We start from the raw sequence: 14,813 nt of genomic DNA on the forward strand, positions 1-14,813 counted from the left end.
CACAGCCTATATCATATTGAATGGAGTTAAATTGGAATCATTTCCACTCAGATCAGGAACCAGACAAGGCTGCCCATTGTCTCCATTGCTTTTCAACATTGTAATGGAAGTTTTAGCCACCGCAATTAGGGAAGAAAAGGCGATCAAGGGTATCCATATAGGGTCAGAAGAGATCAAACTTTCGCTCTTTGCAGATGATATGATTGTGTATCTGGAAAACACTAGGGACTCTACTACAAAACTCCTAGAAGTGATCAAGGAATACAGCAGCGTCTCAGGATACAAAATCAACATCCATAAATTGGTAGCCTTTATATACACCAATAACAGTCAAGTTGAAAAAGCAGTTAAGGACTCTATCCCATTCACAGTAGTGCCAAAGAAGATGAAATATTTGGGAATTTACCTAACAAAAGACGTGAAAGATCTCTATAAAGAGAACTATGAAACTCTAAGAAAAGAAATAGCTGAAAATGTTAACAAATGGAAAAACACACCATGCTCATGGCTGGGAAGAATCAACATTGTCAAAATGTCCATACTACCCAAAGCAATATATAATTTCAACGCACTCCCTATTAAAGTTCCAGTGTCATATTTTAAAGATCTTGAAAAAACAATACTTCGTTTTATATGGAATCAGAAAAAACCTCGAATAGCCAAGACATTACTCAGAAATAAAAACAAAACAGGAGGAATCACACTACCAGACCTCAGACTTTACTACAAATCGATAGTGATCAAAACAGCATGGTATTGGCACAAAAACAGAGAAGTAGATATCTGGAACAGAACAGAGAACCAAGAGATGAATCCAGCTACTTACCACTATTTGATTTTTGACAAGCCAATTAAAAACATTCAGTGGGGAAAAGATTCCCTATTTAACAAATGGTGCTGGGTGAACTGGCTGGCAACCTGCAGAAGACTGAAATTGGACCCACACCTTTCACCATTAACTAAGATAGACTCTCATTGGATTAAAGATTTAAACTTAAGACACGAAACTATAAAAATACTAGAGGAGAATGCAGGAAAAACCCTTGAAGAAATTGGTCTGGGTGAGTATTTCATGAGGAGAACCCCCCGGGCAATTGAAGCAGCTTCAAAAATACACTACTGGGACTTGATCAAACTAAAAAGCTTCTGCACAGCTAAGAACACTGTAAGTAAAGCAAGCAAACAGCCCTCAGAATGGGAGAAGATATTTGCAGGGTATATCTCTGACAAAGGTTTAGTAACCAGAATCCACAGAGAACTCAAACGCATCAGCAAGAAAAAAACAAGGGATCCCATCACAGGCTGGGCAAGGGATTTGAAGAGAAACTTCTCTGAAGAAGACAGGTGCACGGCCTTCAGACATATGAAAAAATGCTCATCATCTTTAATCATCAGAGAAATGCAAATCAAAACTACTCTGAGATATCATCTAACTCCACTGAGACTAGCCTATATCACAAAATCTCAAGACCAGAGATGTTGGCGTGGATGCGGAGAAAAGGGAACACTTCTGCACTGCTGGTGGGAATGCAAATTAATACATTCCTTTTGGAAAGATATATGGAGAACACTCAGAGATCTAAAAATAGATCTGCCATTCAATCCTGTAATCCCTCTGCTGGGCATATACCCAGAAGACCAAAAATCACAACATAACAAAGATATTTGTACCAGAATGTTTATTGCAGCCCAATTCATAATTGCTAAATCATGGAAAAAGCCCAAGTGCCCATCGATCCACGAATGGATTAATAAATTGTGGCATATGTATACCATGGAATACTATGCAGCCTTAAAGAAAGATGGAGACTTTACCTCTTTCATGTTTACATGGATGGAGCTGGAACATATTCTTCTTAGTAAAGTATCTCAAGAATGGAAGAAAAAGTACCCAATGTACTCAGCCCTACTATGAAACTAATTTGGGGCTCTCACATGAAAGCTATAACCCAGTTACAACCTAACAATAGGGGGAAGTGGGAAGGGGGGGTGGTGGGTAGAGGGAGGGGGATCGGTGGGATCACACCTGTGGTGCATCTTACAGGGTATTTGCGAAACTTGGTAAATGTAGAATGTAAATGTTTTGGCACAGTAACTGAGATAACGCCGGAAAGGCTATGTTAACCATTGTGATAAAAATGTGTCAAATGGTCTATGAAGCGAGTGTATGATGCCCCATGATCATATCAATGTATACAGTTATGATTTAATAAAAAAAAAAAAAGAAAATAATGAGCCCAAGGAGCTGCTTCATAATTTAAGCAGATATATTAATTAACTTTTCTGAAGATTGTAGAGAACTGTATTTGACTTGTGGTTGTTTATATGTCCTTATTATTAAAGATTACCTACACATCTAATTTTTACATAAAATTAGTTTTACAAATAACAAACTACAAAGTATACCCCTGTGCACAATACAATCTGAACCTAAAATATATCACAAATCAAAAATATCAATTGGACATCCTGAATTTAAAAATTCAAATTCGTGAGTATAAACATTATGACTGTATAATCATAGCTTTTCTAGAACCATATAATGGCCACAAGCTTTAATTATCAGCTACTAAAAGTCTTATGTTTTTTTATGTGGAGATACATGTGATGGTAGACATTAACATTGTATAGTTTTTAAGTAAATATGCAGATATTTATTTTGCTACTTGCAAATTCTAGTCTATTTCTAGCACAAGGCATGTAACAAATCCTTCTCCTTTCTGACGTTTCCCTCCCTCTGCTGCCCATCACTTCCTTTCTTTGCCCACTACCTGTATGCTACCTCCTGTCACCCACTTTCTGAGGTCTCCCCTCCTGTGGTCACACCTTCTTTTCTCCCCTGCCCACCATCTGGAAGTCAACATTACACTGTAGGAGCTTCTCCATCCACATCTGTTGCAGAGCCAGAAGTAACACAGACACAGCTGCAACACGGCTGGATGTCCAGGAACACTGACATCAGGGAAGTCCTTTAAACTTTGACAGGAGCAAGGAAGAGACAAGGACACCCAGGTTGGGAGAGCTTGGTAGAAATTTCTGCAGAGCAGTCCTTAGAGTATCAACATAGTATGAAGCAATACTTTCTGTACAAGAATTAAGGATTCTAACAATGGGCAATTATCGAGGAAAGCAACTGAGAAAGTGCACAGACCACAGGAGTACTCAACAAATAAATGATCAATGGCTGAACGAACTAGCAAACCTGAGTGCTCAGTGCAGTCCAGGAGCATTACTGAAGACAACCAACAAATGCACAGCAAGGACCGTTCGTGAGGAATTGATTCAAACCTGTCTAGTGAGAGGCATCTGCTCTCCTACAGCTTCCCACACAAATGGAATTTTAAAAAAAAAAAGAAAGAAAGAAAAGAAGACAAATATAAGAAGAAAGGAGGAAAACCTTTAGGTTTCACAAATATTCCTACGGTTAGGAAGGCAGGGATGTTAGCTCTGGTACTCGTAACGTTATGAGTCAGTCTCCCTGCTAGATTACGTCCTTGTGCCAAGCAGTGTGATGTGTGTTATCTCCTTAAATTCCTCTAGAGAAATAATTATACTGAATTAATTTTCAGTTGAAAAAATGAAATTCAGAAATCTAAGTTACTTTCCCAAGTTCAGGTTAGACTTTATAAGTCAAGCCTATGTGCCTTTACTAATGTGAAGGTCTAAGAAATCTAATCAGTAAGGCAAGCTATCTAAAATAAGAATGATAATAGCCACAAGCTAAAATTTACTAAATGCTCACAGTAAGGCAGGCATTATACATTTTCAAAACATTATCTAATTTAATCCTATCTATTTCCTGAAGTATTGCCAATTTTATTCTGCATTTCTCTGAAACTTAAGAGTTAAGTGAATTGTTCACGGACACAGAAAGGTCAAGTAAACCCTTTTACTCCAAAGCCACTCTGTGCTGTCTCCTAGTGAGAGCACTTTCCTCAGTGCGAGAACCACTGTCAGTTCTTTATTCATACATCTTTATTTAGGACAGAACCTTGAGATCAAATGTCAGTCAAGGCTTGCTGGGGGAAAAATGAACTTAAATGACTAAGGTTCAGAAAGGCACTGTATTTTCAACACCACCTTTATTCATGAAACAACTTCAATATGAGAGAGAGGTTCTGTTACATGTGAAAGCACCTGGAATACTTCCAGACGTATTTCAGCATTTCTTTTCCTTTCTTGTCTAGATTTCTCATCAACATACTTTTATATGGTAGAACTACTCAGCAAGGCAAATGGTTTCCACTGAACAAACCAAAAATCAAAATATCCTAGGTATGAACAATAGCTGGTCTTTGTTACTGACACCACTTTCCCTTTCACACAACACTCAATTCACAACATCATCCCTCTCCATGCCTTATTCACGTTAGTTACAGGCAGTTATTCTCTGCCTTACTAAATCCTACCTATTCTTCTAAGCTCAGCTGAAATGCCATCTTCTTCACAAAGACTTCCATGAGCTTTTGCAGACAGGGAATCAGTTCTGATCCTTTCAACTCCCAGCATCTTAGTTGTACCTTTCCAGTGGCACAGGGACTGTTTTCTTTTCCTTGTATTTCATTCATTCACCAAGGATACAAGGTGTCCACAAAGTTCGAATGCAATTTACTATGTCAAAATAAATTGCACATGAACTTTACGTCCACCCTGTATATTGAGCACATTTTATGTGAGAGGAACGTACCGAGCAAAGAGATGTTAGTTGGCCACACATGCAAGGGGCTTGAACTAGGGGAGGCAACTATCCAACCAGCATCTGCAATGAACTGAGTTAATGGAGGCTCCCAATTCAGCCGTGGGAGGCTCTGAGAGGAGGTAGTATCAAGAACTCTGAAGGATCAGTCACAGAGGAAGACCCCTCCACGCAGGGGGCAAGGCACACAACATCCTGGCATGAAGACAGTAAGACAGCCTGGCATGCCTGCGTGGTTAAGGAAGCACAACTCGCTCCATATGGTGGGTGTGAGGAATAGAGATGAAGGGAGGTGAGACGGGTGAGCCAAAGAGAGGAAGACTGCTGCAGTGCCTTTATGCTGTGCTAAGAGATCCTACATTTTATCCAAGGTTGTAGGGGGACAGGATGTATTTTAAAGCAAGAGATGGGCATTTTAGAAAGGCCATCCCACCTGTGGTTTAGAGAACAGATGGGAAGGAGGTGAGACTGGAGGCAGGGACACCACAGGCTGTAGGAATCATCCAAGGGTGAGATGTGGACAGCAGTGGGACGGAGAGACAGGGAGATGTGAAGTGCTCAGCAGCCTAAATCTCTAGAACTTGGTGACAATGAGATGTGTGGAGTGAGGGAGAAGGAGAAAAGGAAAACAAGAACTTCATGTTGGGCAACTGAATGCGTAGTGGGTCCGCTGGGATAGGGAAAAAGGTAAGTAAGCTGGTTTGGGGGCTCAACAGATAATTAAAGACTTAGGAATCAATAACCATATATATGGAATTAAAGCCATACTAGTGCTAACGACACCTAAATCTATAGCTCTTTGCTGAACTCTAGAACCTTCTTCCATCATGCTGCTTTCTGGATATGCTCCTTCTTTGCCTTTAAACTCAGAGTAACCTATATTTTTGATTCTCTGAAACCAAGAATATAGATTCAAAGAAATCAAGGAAAGAACTTTTTAAGGAGCACCAATGGGTCTTTAGTGAATACAGCAATAGGTCAGTAATAGAAATAATCTCATTGGCTGTGGGCATAGAAGCTGAAATGCAGTGGGCTGAAGAGTAAATGGGCTGTGACAAGAAATCTTTTGAGAAACTTGACCATTAAAGAAAGAGTAAGGAGAGACATGGGCTTACTGAAGTGGCAACCTTGGCTGCACGAGGAATCACCTGGGCAACTTCAGATGGTTCTGATATGTGATCCTACTCTCCGACATTTTGATGTAATTGGCTTAGGGTGCAGTTTGGGCAATAAGAGTTTTAGAACTTCTTGTGTCTTGAAGACTGAGAAACACTATATTAGAAATGTTGTTTCTTGCAACAGGTGAGAGAAATTTAAGGTATGTTTCTGATGATAAGGAAGAAGCTATAATGAAGGGAAGGTTGAAGGTTGGGCGGTTGGTGGGGAGGGATGACAAAAGGAATGAGCTCCTTGAGGTGGTGAAAGGAGATGAGACCCAGGGGAAGGGGAAAGGATTAGGATTAAACCTTTCCCATTATGACTGGGAAAAATGCAGGTGAAAATATATTTTAAGGCAGAGGTGAGGGGGGGAGATAAGTAGTTGAGGTGATTATTACCTAATGGCTCCAATTTTCTTTGTCAGGTAAGTAATGCTTTCTACTGAGAATGAGGGATAAAGTGGTATGGTAGAGAATTTGAGAAAAACAATGTGATTTGAAATAGTCTTTGGAAAATGGGCCCAAGATACCATCACTTCCCACCTGGACAAATACAACTACCCCTCTCCAGATCTTTAGGCATCTATTCCGGTTCTCCTTCTCATCTATTGAAAAAATTATTTTTTCTCGAATATAAATTTCACTGTCCAACTTAAAGTCATTCAATGCCTTTCCATTGTTTTTTGGATAAAATTACAAATCTTTCACATAGACTTTAAGGCCATGCATGAGTTAGTTCCAGCATCCCTCTCCAAACTCATCCCTAGTACTCGATCCCTCATTTCCTATGCTCTGGCCTTTGGGGCTTTCCCTGTATTCCTAGAAAGTACATCTCTCTTCCAGCTTCAGGGTCATGGGTGTATTGTTTTCCCTCAACTCTTCACCTGACCGCTCTTTCTCAGGTCTCATTTTTCAAATCTGTTTCTCAGTCGTCTTTCACAACTGCCTCGATGAGGTCAAAACTCCACTGTTACACATTCTCATGGTACCCTATACTGAACTTTTATGGTATTATCACAGTGATAATTAAAAATTCATTTATGAAAATATTTCTTTAATGTCTGCCTCTACTTCTAATCTGTAAGCTTTGTGATGGAACTGTGCTGGTCCTTTCATTACATTACAAGTCCCTCCAATTAACCTGTTGAGTGCTGAGAGAATGGAGCGGAAGGAACGCAGAGGAGGTCTGCTGGAAAGCACCAGAGGACATGGACACTGAAGGCCCTGAGTGTACAGCAAGGCCAGCTGCGAGGGTGTGGGATGTTCACCAGTTGAGATGACCAAGCAAGAGAAGGCAGGAGACAGGCTGACCTACGATAGGGTTTTGACAGACACAGTGTTTTTAAAAGGATAAGAAAACAAGACTCAAAACACACTGGGAAGAAGTTGTGATTTTTCTCTTCATATATCCTCATTCTTGCACATTGCCTTACACACAGCAGATACTCAGTGGATATTTGCTGAGTAATTTAGTTATCACACACTGGAAAATTAAAACCACATAGCATTTGGAATACAAGCTATTAGTCCACTTTTTAAAGAAAACATATAACACCGTTGTTTTGATTACTTTATGGACCACATTTTGCTTAATTTTAGCAATTTTAAACTAGGATCTACTTGTCTAAATTCCTGTTTGTTACCAGTTTTTCAAACTCTGCCCATTTCATGTTATCTGTTCTTTTTGCCTTTCGTTTCTCCCTTCATCTGTTGTAGTCATTATTCACCATGTAATTTGTGAGAGTTGATTTCATACAGAGTGTATAATTACTTTTGTAGTTGTTGTTACTTGTTTTTTAAGAAGTATTTTAACTTCTGCATGTTTAATTTGGGGCTAGGAGCCTGAGCAGTACAGCGAGACACCATCTCTATCAAAAATAGAAAAATTAGCGAGCTATGGTGGTGCATATGTAGACTCTCACACTACAGGAGAGGCTGAAGTGGGAGGATCACTTGAGCCCAGGCCTCTGAGGTTGCAGTGACCTATGATCCTACCACTACATTCCAGCCTGGGTGACAGAATGAGACCTTGTCTCAAAAAAAAAAAAAAAAAAAAAAGGAGGTTAGGGGATAAAGTTAGGGAGTTATCTCTCCTTGATTCATCTAAGGACGAAATAAAATCTAAGCATCCTCAGAGCATCTGTTCTCCTCTGGTAAATATGAGAGAGGGAATTAAACAGAATGCACAATTAAAGTAAATTTCATAATATGGAATGTAATTGATTACATTATTTGAAAAGTTCAGAGAATGAACTTTACTGAGAAATATATGGAAAAATATATCTTTATGAACCTTAAATTATAAGAACATTTTTATGAACCGAAAATTCTAAGAAATTTGACTACTTATAATACAGGTTTTTAAATTTAAATTTCATTCAAGAACTGCATCTTCTAGAATCACCAGTGATAATACAACAAACATTCTTCTGCAAAGTGGATAAAAGCAGAGTCCTTCAGTACCTTTGATGCCATGTCCTCCCTTTCTTTTGTTATTTCTTGTCTCATCATCTCTTTTACAAAGGCCCTTTTCTCTTGCTGAGATGCAAGTTCTTTTTCAAGTCTCTCTCTCTGCCTCTCTAGCTCACTCTTCAACTGCTCACACTGGATTAAAGCCTGCCAGGATAAAGCAGAATAAAAGAACAGTTTAGAATTTGGAAAAAGCAAGGGGAAAAATGAGATAATTAAGATTTAATTTTACTTAAAACAGTTAAAACTCACTATTAAGGCCACTGGAATAATTATGTACTTGTTTCTCAGTACTACTTGGTACTAAAATAGTATCCAAATGTTACATTTACTCACATATTTCAATTTTCCCAATTAAGGGTACATTAGCTAATCAACTACAAAATACAGGTAATGAATCGTGATGAAGACCACAGACAGTCAGAATTATGAAAAAGGGGATCAAAAGAACCAAGTGCTGTAGTATTTTCATTTACACATCATGTTTATACTCCATGAAATATAAAGGTATCTGATTTTACTAATTTCTTACTTGATCATGGTTTAAAAAATTGTCTGAATACTTTAAATGATCAACGGATCAAAATGTTGATTGTTGATTGTTAATTGTTGTTATATAGTATTAAACAATAGCAATTGCCATTATAATAATAGCAATTGTTATTGTTCAATACTACATAACAATCAAGTTTCCTTAATATAACTAAAACAAAATTTAGCTCCCCCACCTACATACAAAGTAAAGTAAAAATTATATAATAACCACAAGTTAAAATAAGGAAACACTCAAAACAGAATTCACCTAGTTTTACAAGGACCGCCATCCTCTAGTTCTAGTAACAGTCCATAATTGTCCTACGGTCTAAAATTTCCCACTGTGCATTTCCAGAAATAAAAACTTTCTAAGATCCTTTTGGGCACATTTACAATTATCTTTATGCATGATACCCAAGAATAAAATATGACTTCAAAATCTCAATTTTTAAAAATTCAAATTAAATTAAGGTACGTATAGTATCTTAAGTCTTTTCCCAGTGGCTTTTATCTACAATATCCACCTCACTCACCCCCTTTCCTCTGAGTTGGTAGAAAGAAACCCAAGTCTTGTATGACTTACGTACTGCATGATTATAAATTTGATAGTCACATTTGATGTTAATGGAAATGATCTCAGGAAGCACTGAGTTTTATGCATAGTTATGCTTCCCTCTGGTGAAAGCTATAATAAATACAGACAATAAATATCTATGTGAATTTTCCTCCCTTCATCTGAAAAAGATTAAACTTCAATTTCTTTTGGTTTCTTCTGAAAAGTTTCTGTACTCCCAGGCATAACATGTGAGGGAAAAATTCAATTGTCTCAGATTAACTGATAAACAAATATGATGACTAAAAATTGATTCTCCTAGGGAATTAGACATTCAATTCTAGTTGAGAAGGCCTAGAAAATAAACTTTTATATTACATTTTAAAAGGAACGAAAAAGCATAAGTTTTCTACAATTTAGGCCCTTGGAACTTGAAATATTTTGATTTAATGACTTTTGTGCTTCAAAATGCAATTGCTCTTGTGAAAAATACTTTATATGACTCTAATAAAAATGTTCATAACTCTTACTGACATAATGAATACCACTCGTATGCACAAATAAAAGGATTATTGAATATAAACTAATATTTATAATCAGAAAGTTCTCAACAAAACCTCAGGAATCAATACCATCACATAGGAACAGTGGAAGAGATTGCTGAAGATCCAGAATCAGGCTACGAGAAGAGCAACCATTAAGAGTCAATTCAAAGAATTCAGTCAATTCAGGAACAAAGAACACTAAACGATCCTGACAGGTTAAGAGGCCTAAGGCCAAGATAAGAGGATATAGCAAAAAGTACAATGTAAGAAGTTGTAAACCATTGCCACAGCCTTTGTTTTGTGGATGGTCTTCTATTAAGATTAGCCACCACCAGTGGATGATGAGTAAGACTGAAAGAAGTGATAAAACGCTGACAAAAACTGGTTTCTGATATCTCTTGGCAGAGAGCCAATAATTGCACATTAGAAAATAGTTTTTACTTTTATTTGCTTTGATTTTAATATATATGGCTGGTCACAAGGAAGAAAATATTAAGACTTTGGAATTAGAAAAGTGATTTAGTCTTTCTAAAGATAAATCTCTTTTACAAGAGATCTCACATACTCAAAGATTTGGATCTACTAACAAATATTTATACACTAATTCTGTTGAAGCTTTCTCTTTTAATTCTAAGGTTCCCTCTCTCCTGATTTCCAGAATCCCAGCTGATTTGGGTACCCTCTAATTATACTCACCTAACCATTCAATAAAGGCGTAACAACTGATTTCTCAAAAGCTAGGTAAGTGAATAGTCAAATATGATTAAATGATAGACCTTCTTAGGTTACCAAGTTAAGTGGAGGCCTGCAGCTATTGTTTCTTCCAATAGTTCTCAAGGTGGTGGCTTCTCCCTTTCCCTGAGCACAACCCCTTCCTTGGTGGAAATGGCTATAAGTCTTGGGGAGTTGCAGAACTACATTGTCCTCCCATCCAGTGGACTTAATCTTCCAGGGATCTTTTCGTTTCTGGGAAATTTCATTTGTGGTCATTATATGCTGAGCACATTAATCCTATTTTCAAAACATAATTTAATTAAACTTGATACTCTAAGTCCTGGTCTTATTGACCAAAGGGTATTATGAACTACAATCTTAAGAGTCAATACATTGGGTGGTACCCGTAGCTCAGTGGGTAGGGTGCCGGCCATATACACTGAGGCTGGCAGGTTCAAACCCAGCCCGAGCCAGCTAAAACAATGACAACTGCAATAACAACAACAAAACAATAGCTGGGCATTGTGGCAGGTGCCTGTAATCCCAGCTACTTGGGAGACTGAGGCAAAAGAATTGCTAAAGCCCAAGAGTTTGAGGTTGCTGTGAGCTGTGATGCCACCGCACTCTGCCAGGGTGACATAGTGAGACTCTGTCTCAAAAAGAAAGAGTCAATACATTTTCCAAAACAAAATTTATATCTAGTCAACCAAACAGTTAAGACAGGAAACCTGTTGTAGTACATATAATCGTCTTTCTCAACTGCAGGCGTTAATTTCCTAGAAATCCTTGTGATAGAAGAAATCATGAATAAATAATTAAGATCTTATGAGATTTTGGAGCATTTCAGGTTGCTAAAAAAATCCTATGAGAAATACAAAGTTCACACTTCTGAACATGAACTTTAAAACTTATGAACATGTTTTAATTTTTATGAAAAGCCCATAAAAAAGAAATTACTAACATATTTTAGGCATTTAACTTATAAATAATGCAAACTATTGATTTTAATTTATAAAACTTCGCTTACCAGAAACTTATAAGCCTATCCCATCTGCCATTTTCAAGATATTTATAATTTGTTTTCATCTTGCAGCAGATAATGTGCAAGCATGTCAAGAAGTATTATTTTCTATGCCTGTGACTGCAACCAAATGCTCAGTGCTTTTCTGATTTTCTTTTTACTCCATGTTTCTAATTCCTGCCTTTCTGATTCACTGTAATCCAAGAAACAGAATAACTTGGATATGTGAAAAGAACAGAAAAAGTTTCAGGAAACATTTATTTAACCTATCAGGTTGGTATTTAAAAAAAATCTTTTGAGGGTTATCTCATGACAGATATGCTCATAGTAACTTCATGCTAAATCCTGTGCCTCAGACCCTCCCATGTGTCTCTTAATAATTTCCCTTGCCATTAAAAAAAGGCCTGGTTCACCTTTTCATAGCATTACCAGGGTGTCACTACAAAAGCCTCTAGCTTTCCACCCTCATTTATTCTCAGATTAATTTTTTTCCCTTTTAAAATTATCCCCAGTTGTAATAACTTATTTATTTATTTATTTATTTATTTATTTATTTTTTGGTTTTTGGGCGGGGCTGGGTTTGAACCCACCACCTCTGGCATATGGGACCGGCGCCCTACTCCTTGAGCCACAGGCACCACCCTATTTATTTATTTTTTGAGACAGAGTCTCACTATGTTGCTCCGTGGTGTCACAGCTCACAGCAACCTCAAACTCTTGGGCTCAAGCGATTCTCTTGCCTCAGCCCCCCTAGTAGGTGGGACTACAGGCCCCCGCCACAACACCTGGCTATTGTTTTGTTGTAGCTGTCATTGTAGTTTTAGCAGGCCCGGTGAATGTGGCTGGCACCCTAACCACTGAGCTATGGGTGCCGAGCCATAACTTACAATTTTTATTTTATTTTATTTTTGAGACACAGTCTCAAGCTGTCACCCTGGGTAGAGTGCTGTGGCATCACAGCTCATAGCAACCTCCAACTCCTGGGCTTAAGTGAGTCTCCTGCCTCCGCCTCCCAAGTAGATGGGACTACTTCAGGCGCCCGCCACAATGCCCGGCTATTTTTTGGTTGCAGCCATCATTGTTGTTTGGTAGTCCCCAGGCTGGATTCGAACCCGCCACCTCAGGTGTATGTGGCTGGCGCCTTAGCCACTTGAGCCACAGGCGCCAAGCCAACTTAGAATTTTTAAACACAAACTTTTTTTGAGTACCTACTATGTGGTAGTTTGCTAAATGGCATACTTGGATTTATTCATTAACTAATTACTTAATAAATTTTAAGCAGTTCTTACAACTCAGTTGAAGAAACTGAGCCTTTGAGACAAGTTTGCCCAAATCACAGACCTAGGAAGTAGAAGGGTAAAGAGTTGATCCAAAGTAGTTTCATACCAGAATCTTTGCATCACATTGAAATTTTCTTATATTATATTATATATATATATTTTTTTGTAGAGACAGAGTCTCACTTTATCGCCCTTGGTAGAGGGCCGTGGCGTCACACAGCTCACAGCAACCTCCAACTCCTGGGCTTAGGCGATTCTCTTGCCTCAGCCTCCTGAGTAGCTGGGACTACAGGCGCCAGTCACAACACCCAGCTATTTTTTTTGTTGTTGTTGCAGTTTGGCTGGGGCTGTGTTTGAACCCACCACCCTCGGCATATGGGGCCGGCGCCGTACCCGCTGAGCCACAGGTGCCGCCCTATGTATTTCCTTTCTTTTTTTTTTTTTTGTAGAGACAGAGTCTCACTGTACCGCCCTCGGGTAGAGTGCCGTGGCGTCACACGGCTCACAGCAACCTCTAACTCTTGGGCTTACACGATTCTCCTGCCTCAGCCTCCCGAGCAGCTGGGACTACAGGTGCCCGCCACAACACCCGGCTATTTTTCTGTTGCAGTTTGGCCGGGGCTAGGTTTGAACCCACCACCCTCGGCATATGGGGCCGGCGCCCTACTCACTGAGCCACAGGCGCCGCCCTGTATTTCCTTTCTTATAAAATCCTCAGGCATTTTCCCTGCCACTAATTCCTTATATTTACTTAGCATGCAATATGCAAATGGAACACTAGATGGCAACAAATGTCAAGGAACTAAAGAACAAAGAAACCATTTCATAGTTTGGTAATAAAAGCAGTTGGTTTTAAAATTAAAATAAAATATATATGTCCTCTGACTTTTTAATACTCTCAGAAAGCAAAAATCTTAATGTGTTTCAAACACCTTCTGGATAGAAACTACTAACCCATATTACATTTTGTACAGTGCTTAATATCAATCCTTGCATTAACTTTTCTTCATTTACTAAAAATGCTACAGATTTAGAACACACAGTCGCCTTGCTTGTTCTTAAGTGTTAAATTTTAAAAAGCATTAATTATAAAACTTCACATTAATAGTTAAAACTAATGATTGACTTAATTCAATTCAAAAAACATTTTTTGTGGAATTAAGATGTAAACAGTGATGTGAGGACTACAGTGATAGATGACGCAGACCTGCCTGACTTTCCCGGTCTTTGGTAGAGAGAACTATGTACACAGCCACTACGTTTACACACATCATCAATAGGAATATATGGGAAGAAGAGATTAATTCAAATAAGAAGGGGCTGGGGAAAACTTCTAGGAAGACTGCCATTTGCATTGCGCCTCATAGATTGAATAGATATTTCACCGATGAACACAGGTTAGAAAATGTAGCACAAGCAAATTCATGAAAATGGTCAATTGTAGGTCATGTTCTGAAAACAGTACAGCTTATATGAAGGAGTGTAGTGAAAGGTAAATCTAGAAAAGTGAGAGTGGGGCCAGATCATGAAAGACCTGAAAAGTTACGCTAAGGAATTGTCTTTTACTCTGCTACCTGACGAGAAAGACGGCACCACCGTGAGAGAGACCCTGTAACTGGAAGAAATCTGATGGAAATCAATTAGAAAGCGACTGCAGTAGTCTGCACAGGCTGCACACGAGTATGAAAGACTTGAACCAGGGCAGTGGTAAAGGAAAGGAAAGGAGGGTCTAGCTAAACAGGGACCCTGAAGAGAGGGATGAAACTTGGCAACTGATTGGATATTAAAGAGCAAGTGATGGGGAAGAGCCAAGATATTTTAAAGGACACAAGCCAGCGCTGTTG

The 14,813-nt window shown here is 38.6% G+C and overlaps 1 protein-coding gene across 3 annotated transcripts in view; it reads right to left on the reverse strand.

Moving 5' to 3' along the window:
• Positions 1-14,813, reverse strand: part of SDCCAG8 (SHH signaling and ciliogenesis regulator SDCCAG8) — a 254,616-nt gene that overhangs the window by 166,859 nt on the left and 72,944 nt on the right. For all 3 annotated transcript variants that reach the window (XM_053604357.1, XM_053604356.1, XM_053604358.1), the window contains exon 10: positions 8,317-8,469. In XM_053604357.1, coding sequence (XP_053460332.1) covers positions 8,317-8,469 — 153 coding nt within the window. The remainder of the gene's footprint in view (positions 1-8,316; positions 8,470-14,813) is intronic.

The sequence above is a fragment of the Nycticebus coucang genome, chromosome 10, assembly GCF_027406575.1.
Source record: "Nycticebus coucang isolate mNycCou1 chromosome 10, mNycCou1.pri, whole genome shotgun sequence".
Taxonomy (NCBI): domain Eukaryota; kingdom Metazoa; phylum Chordata; class Mammalia; order Primates; family Lorisidae; genus Nycticebus; species Nycticebus coucang.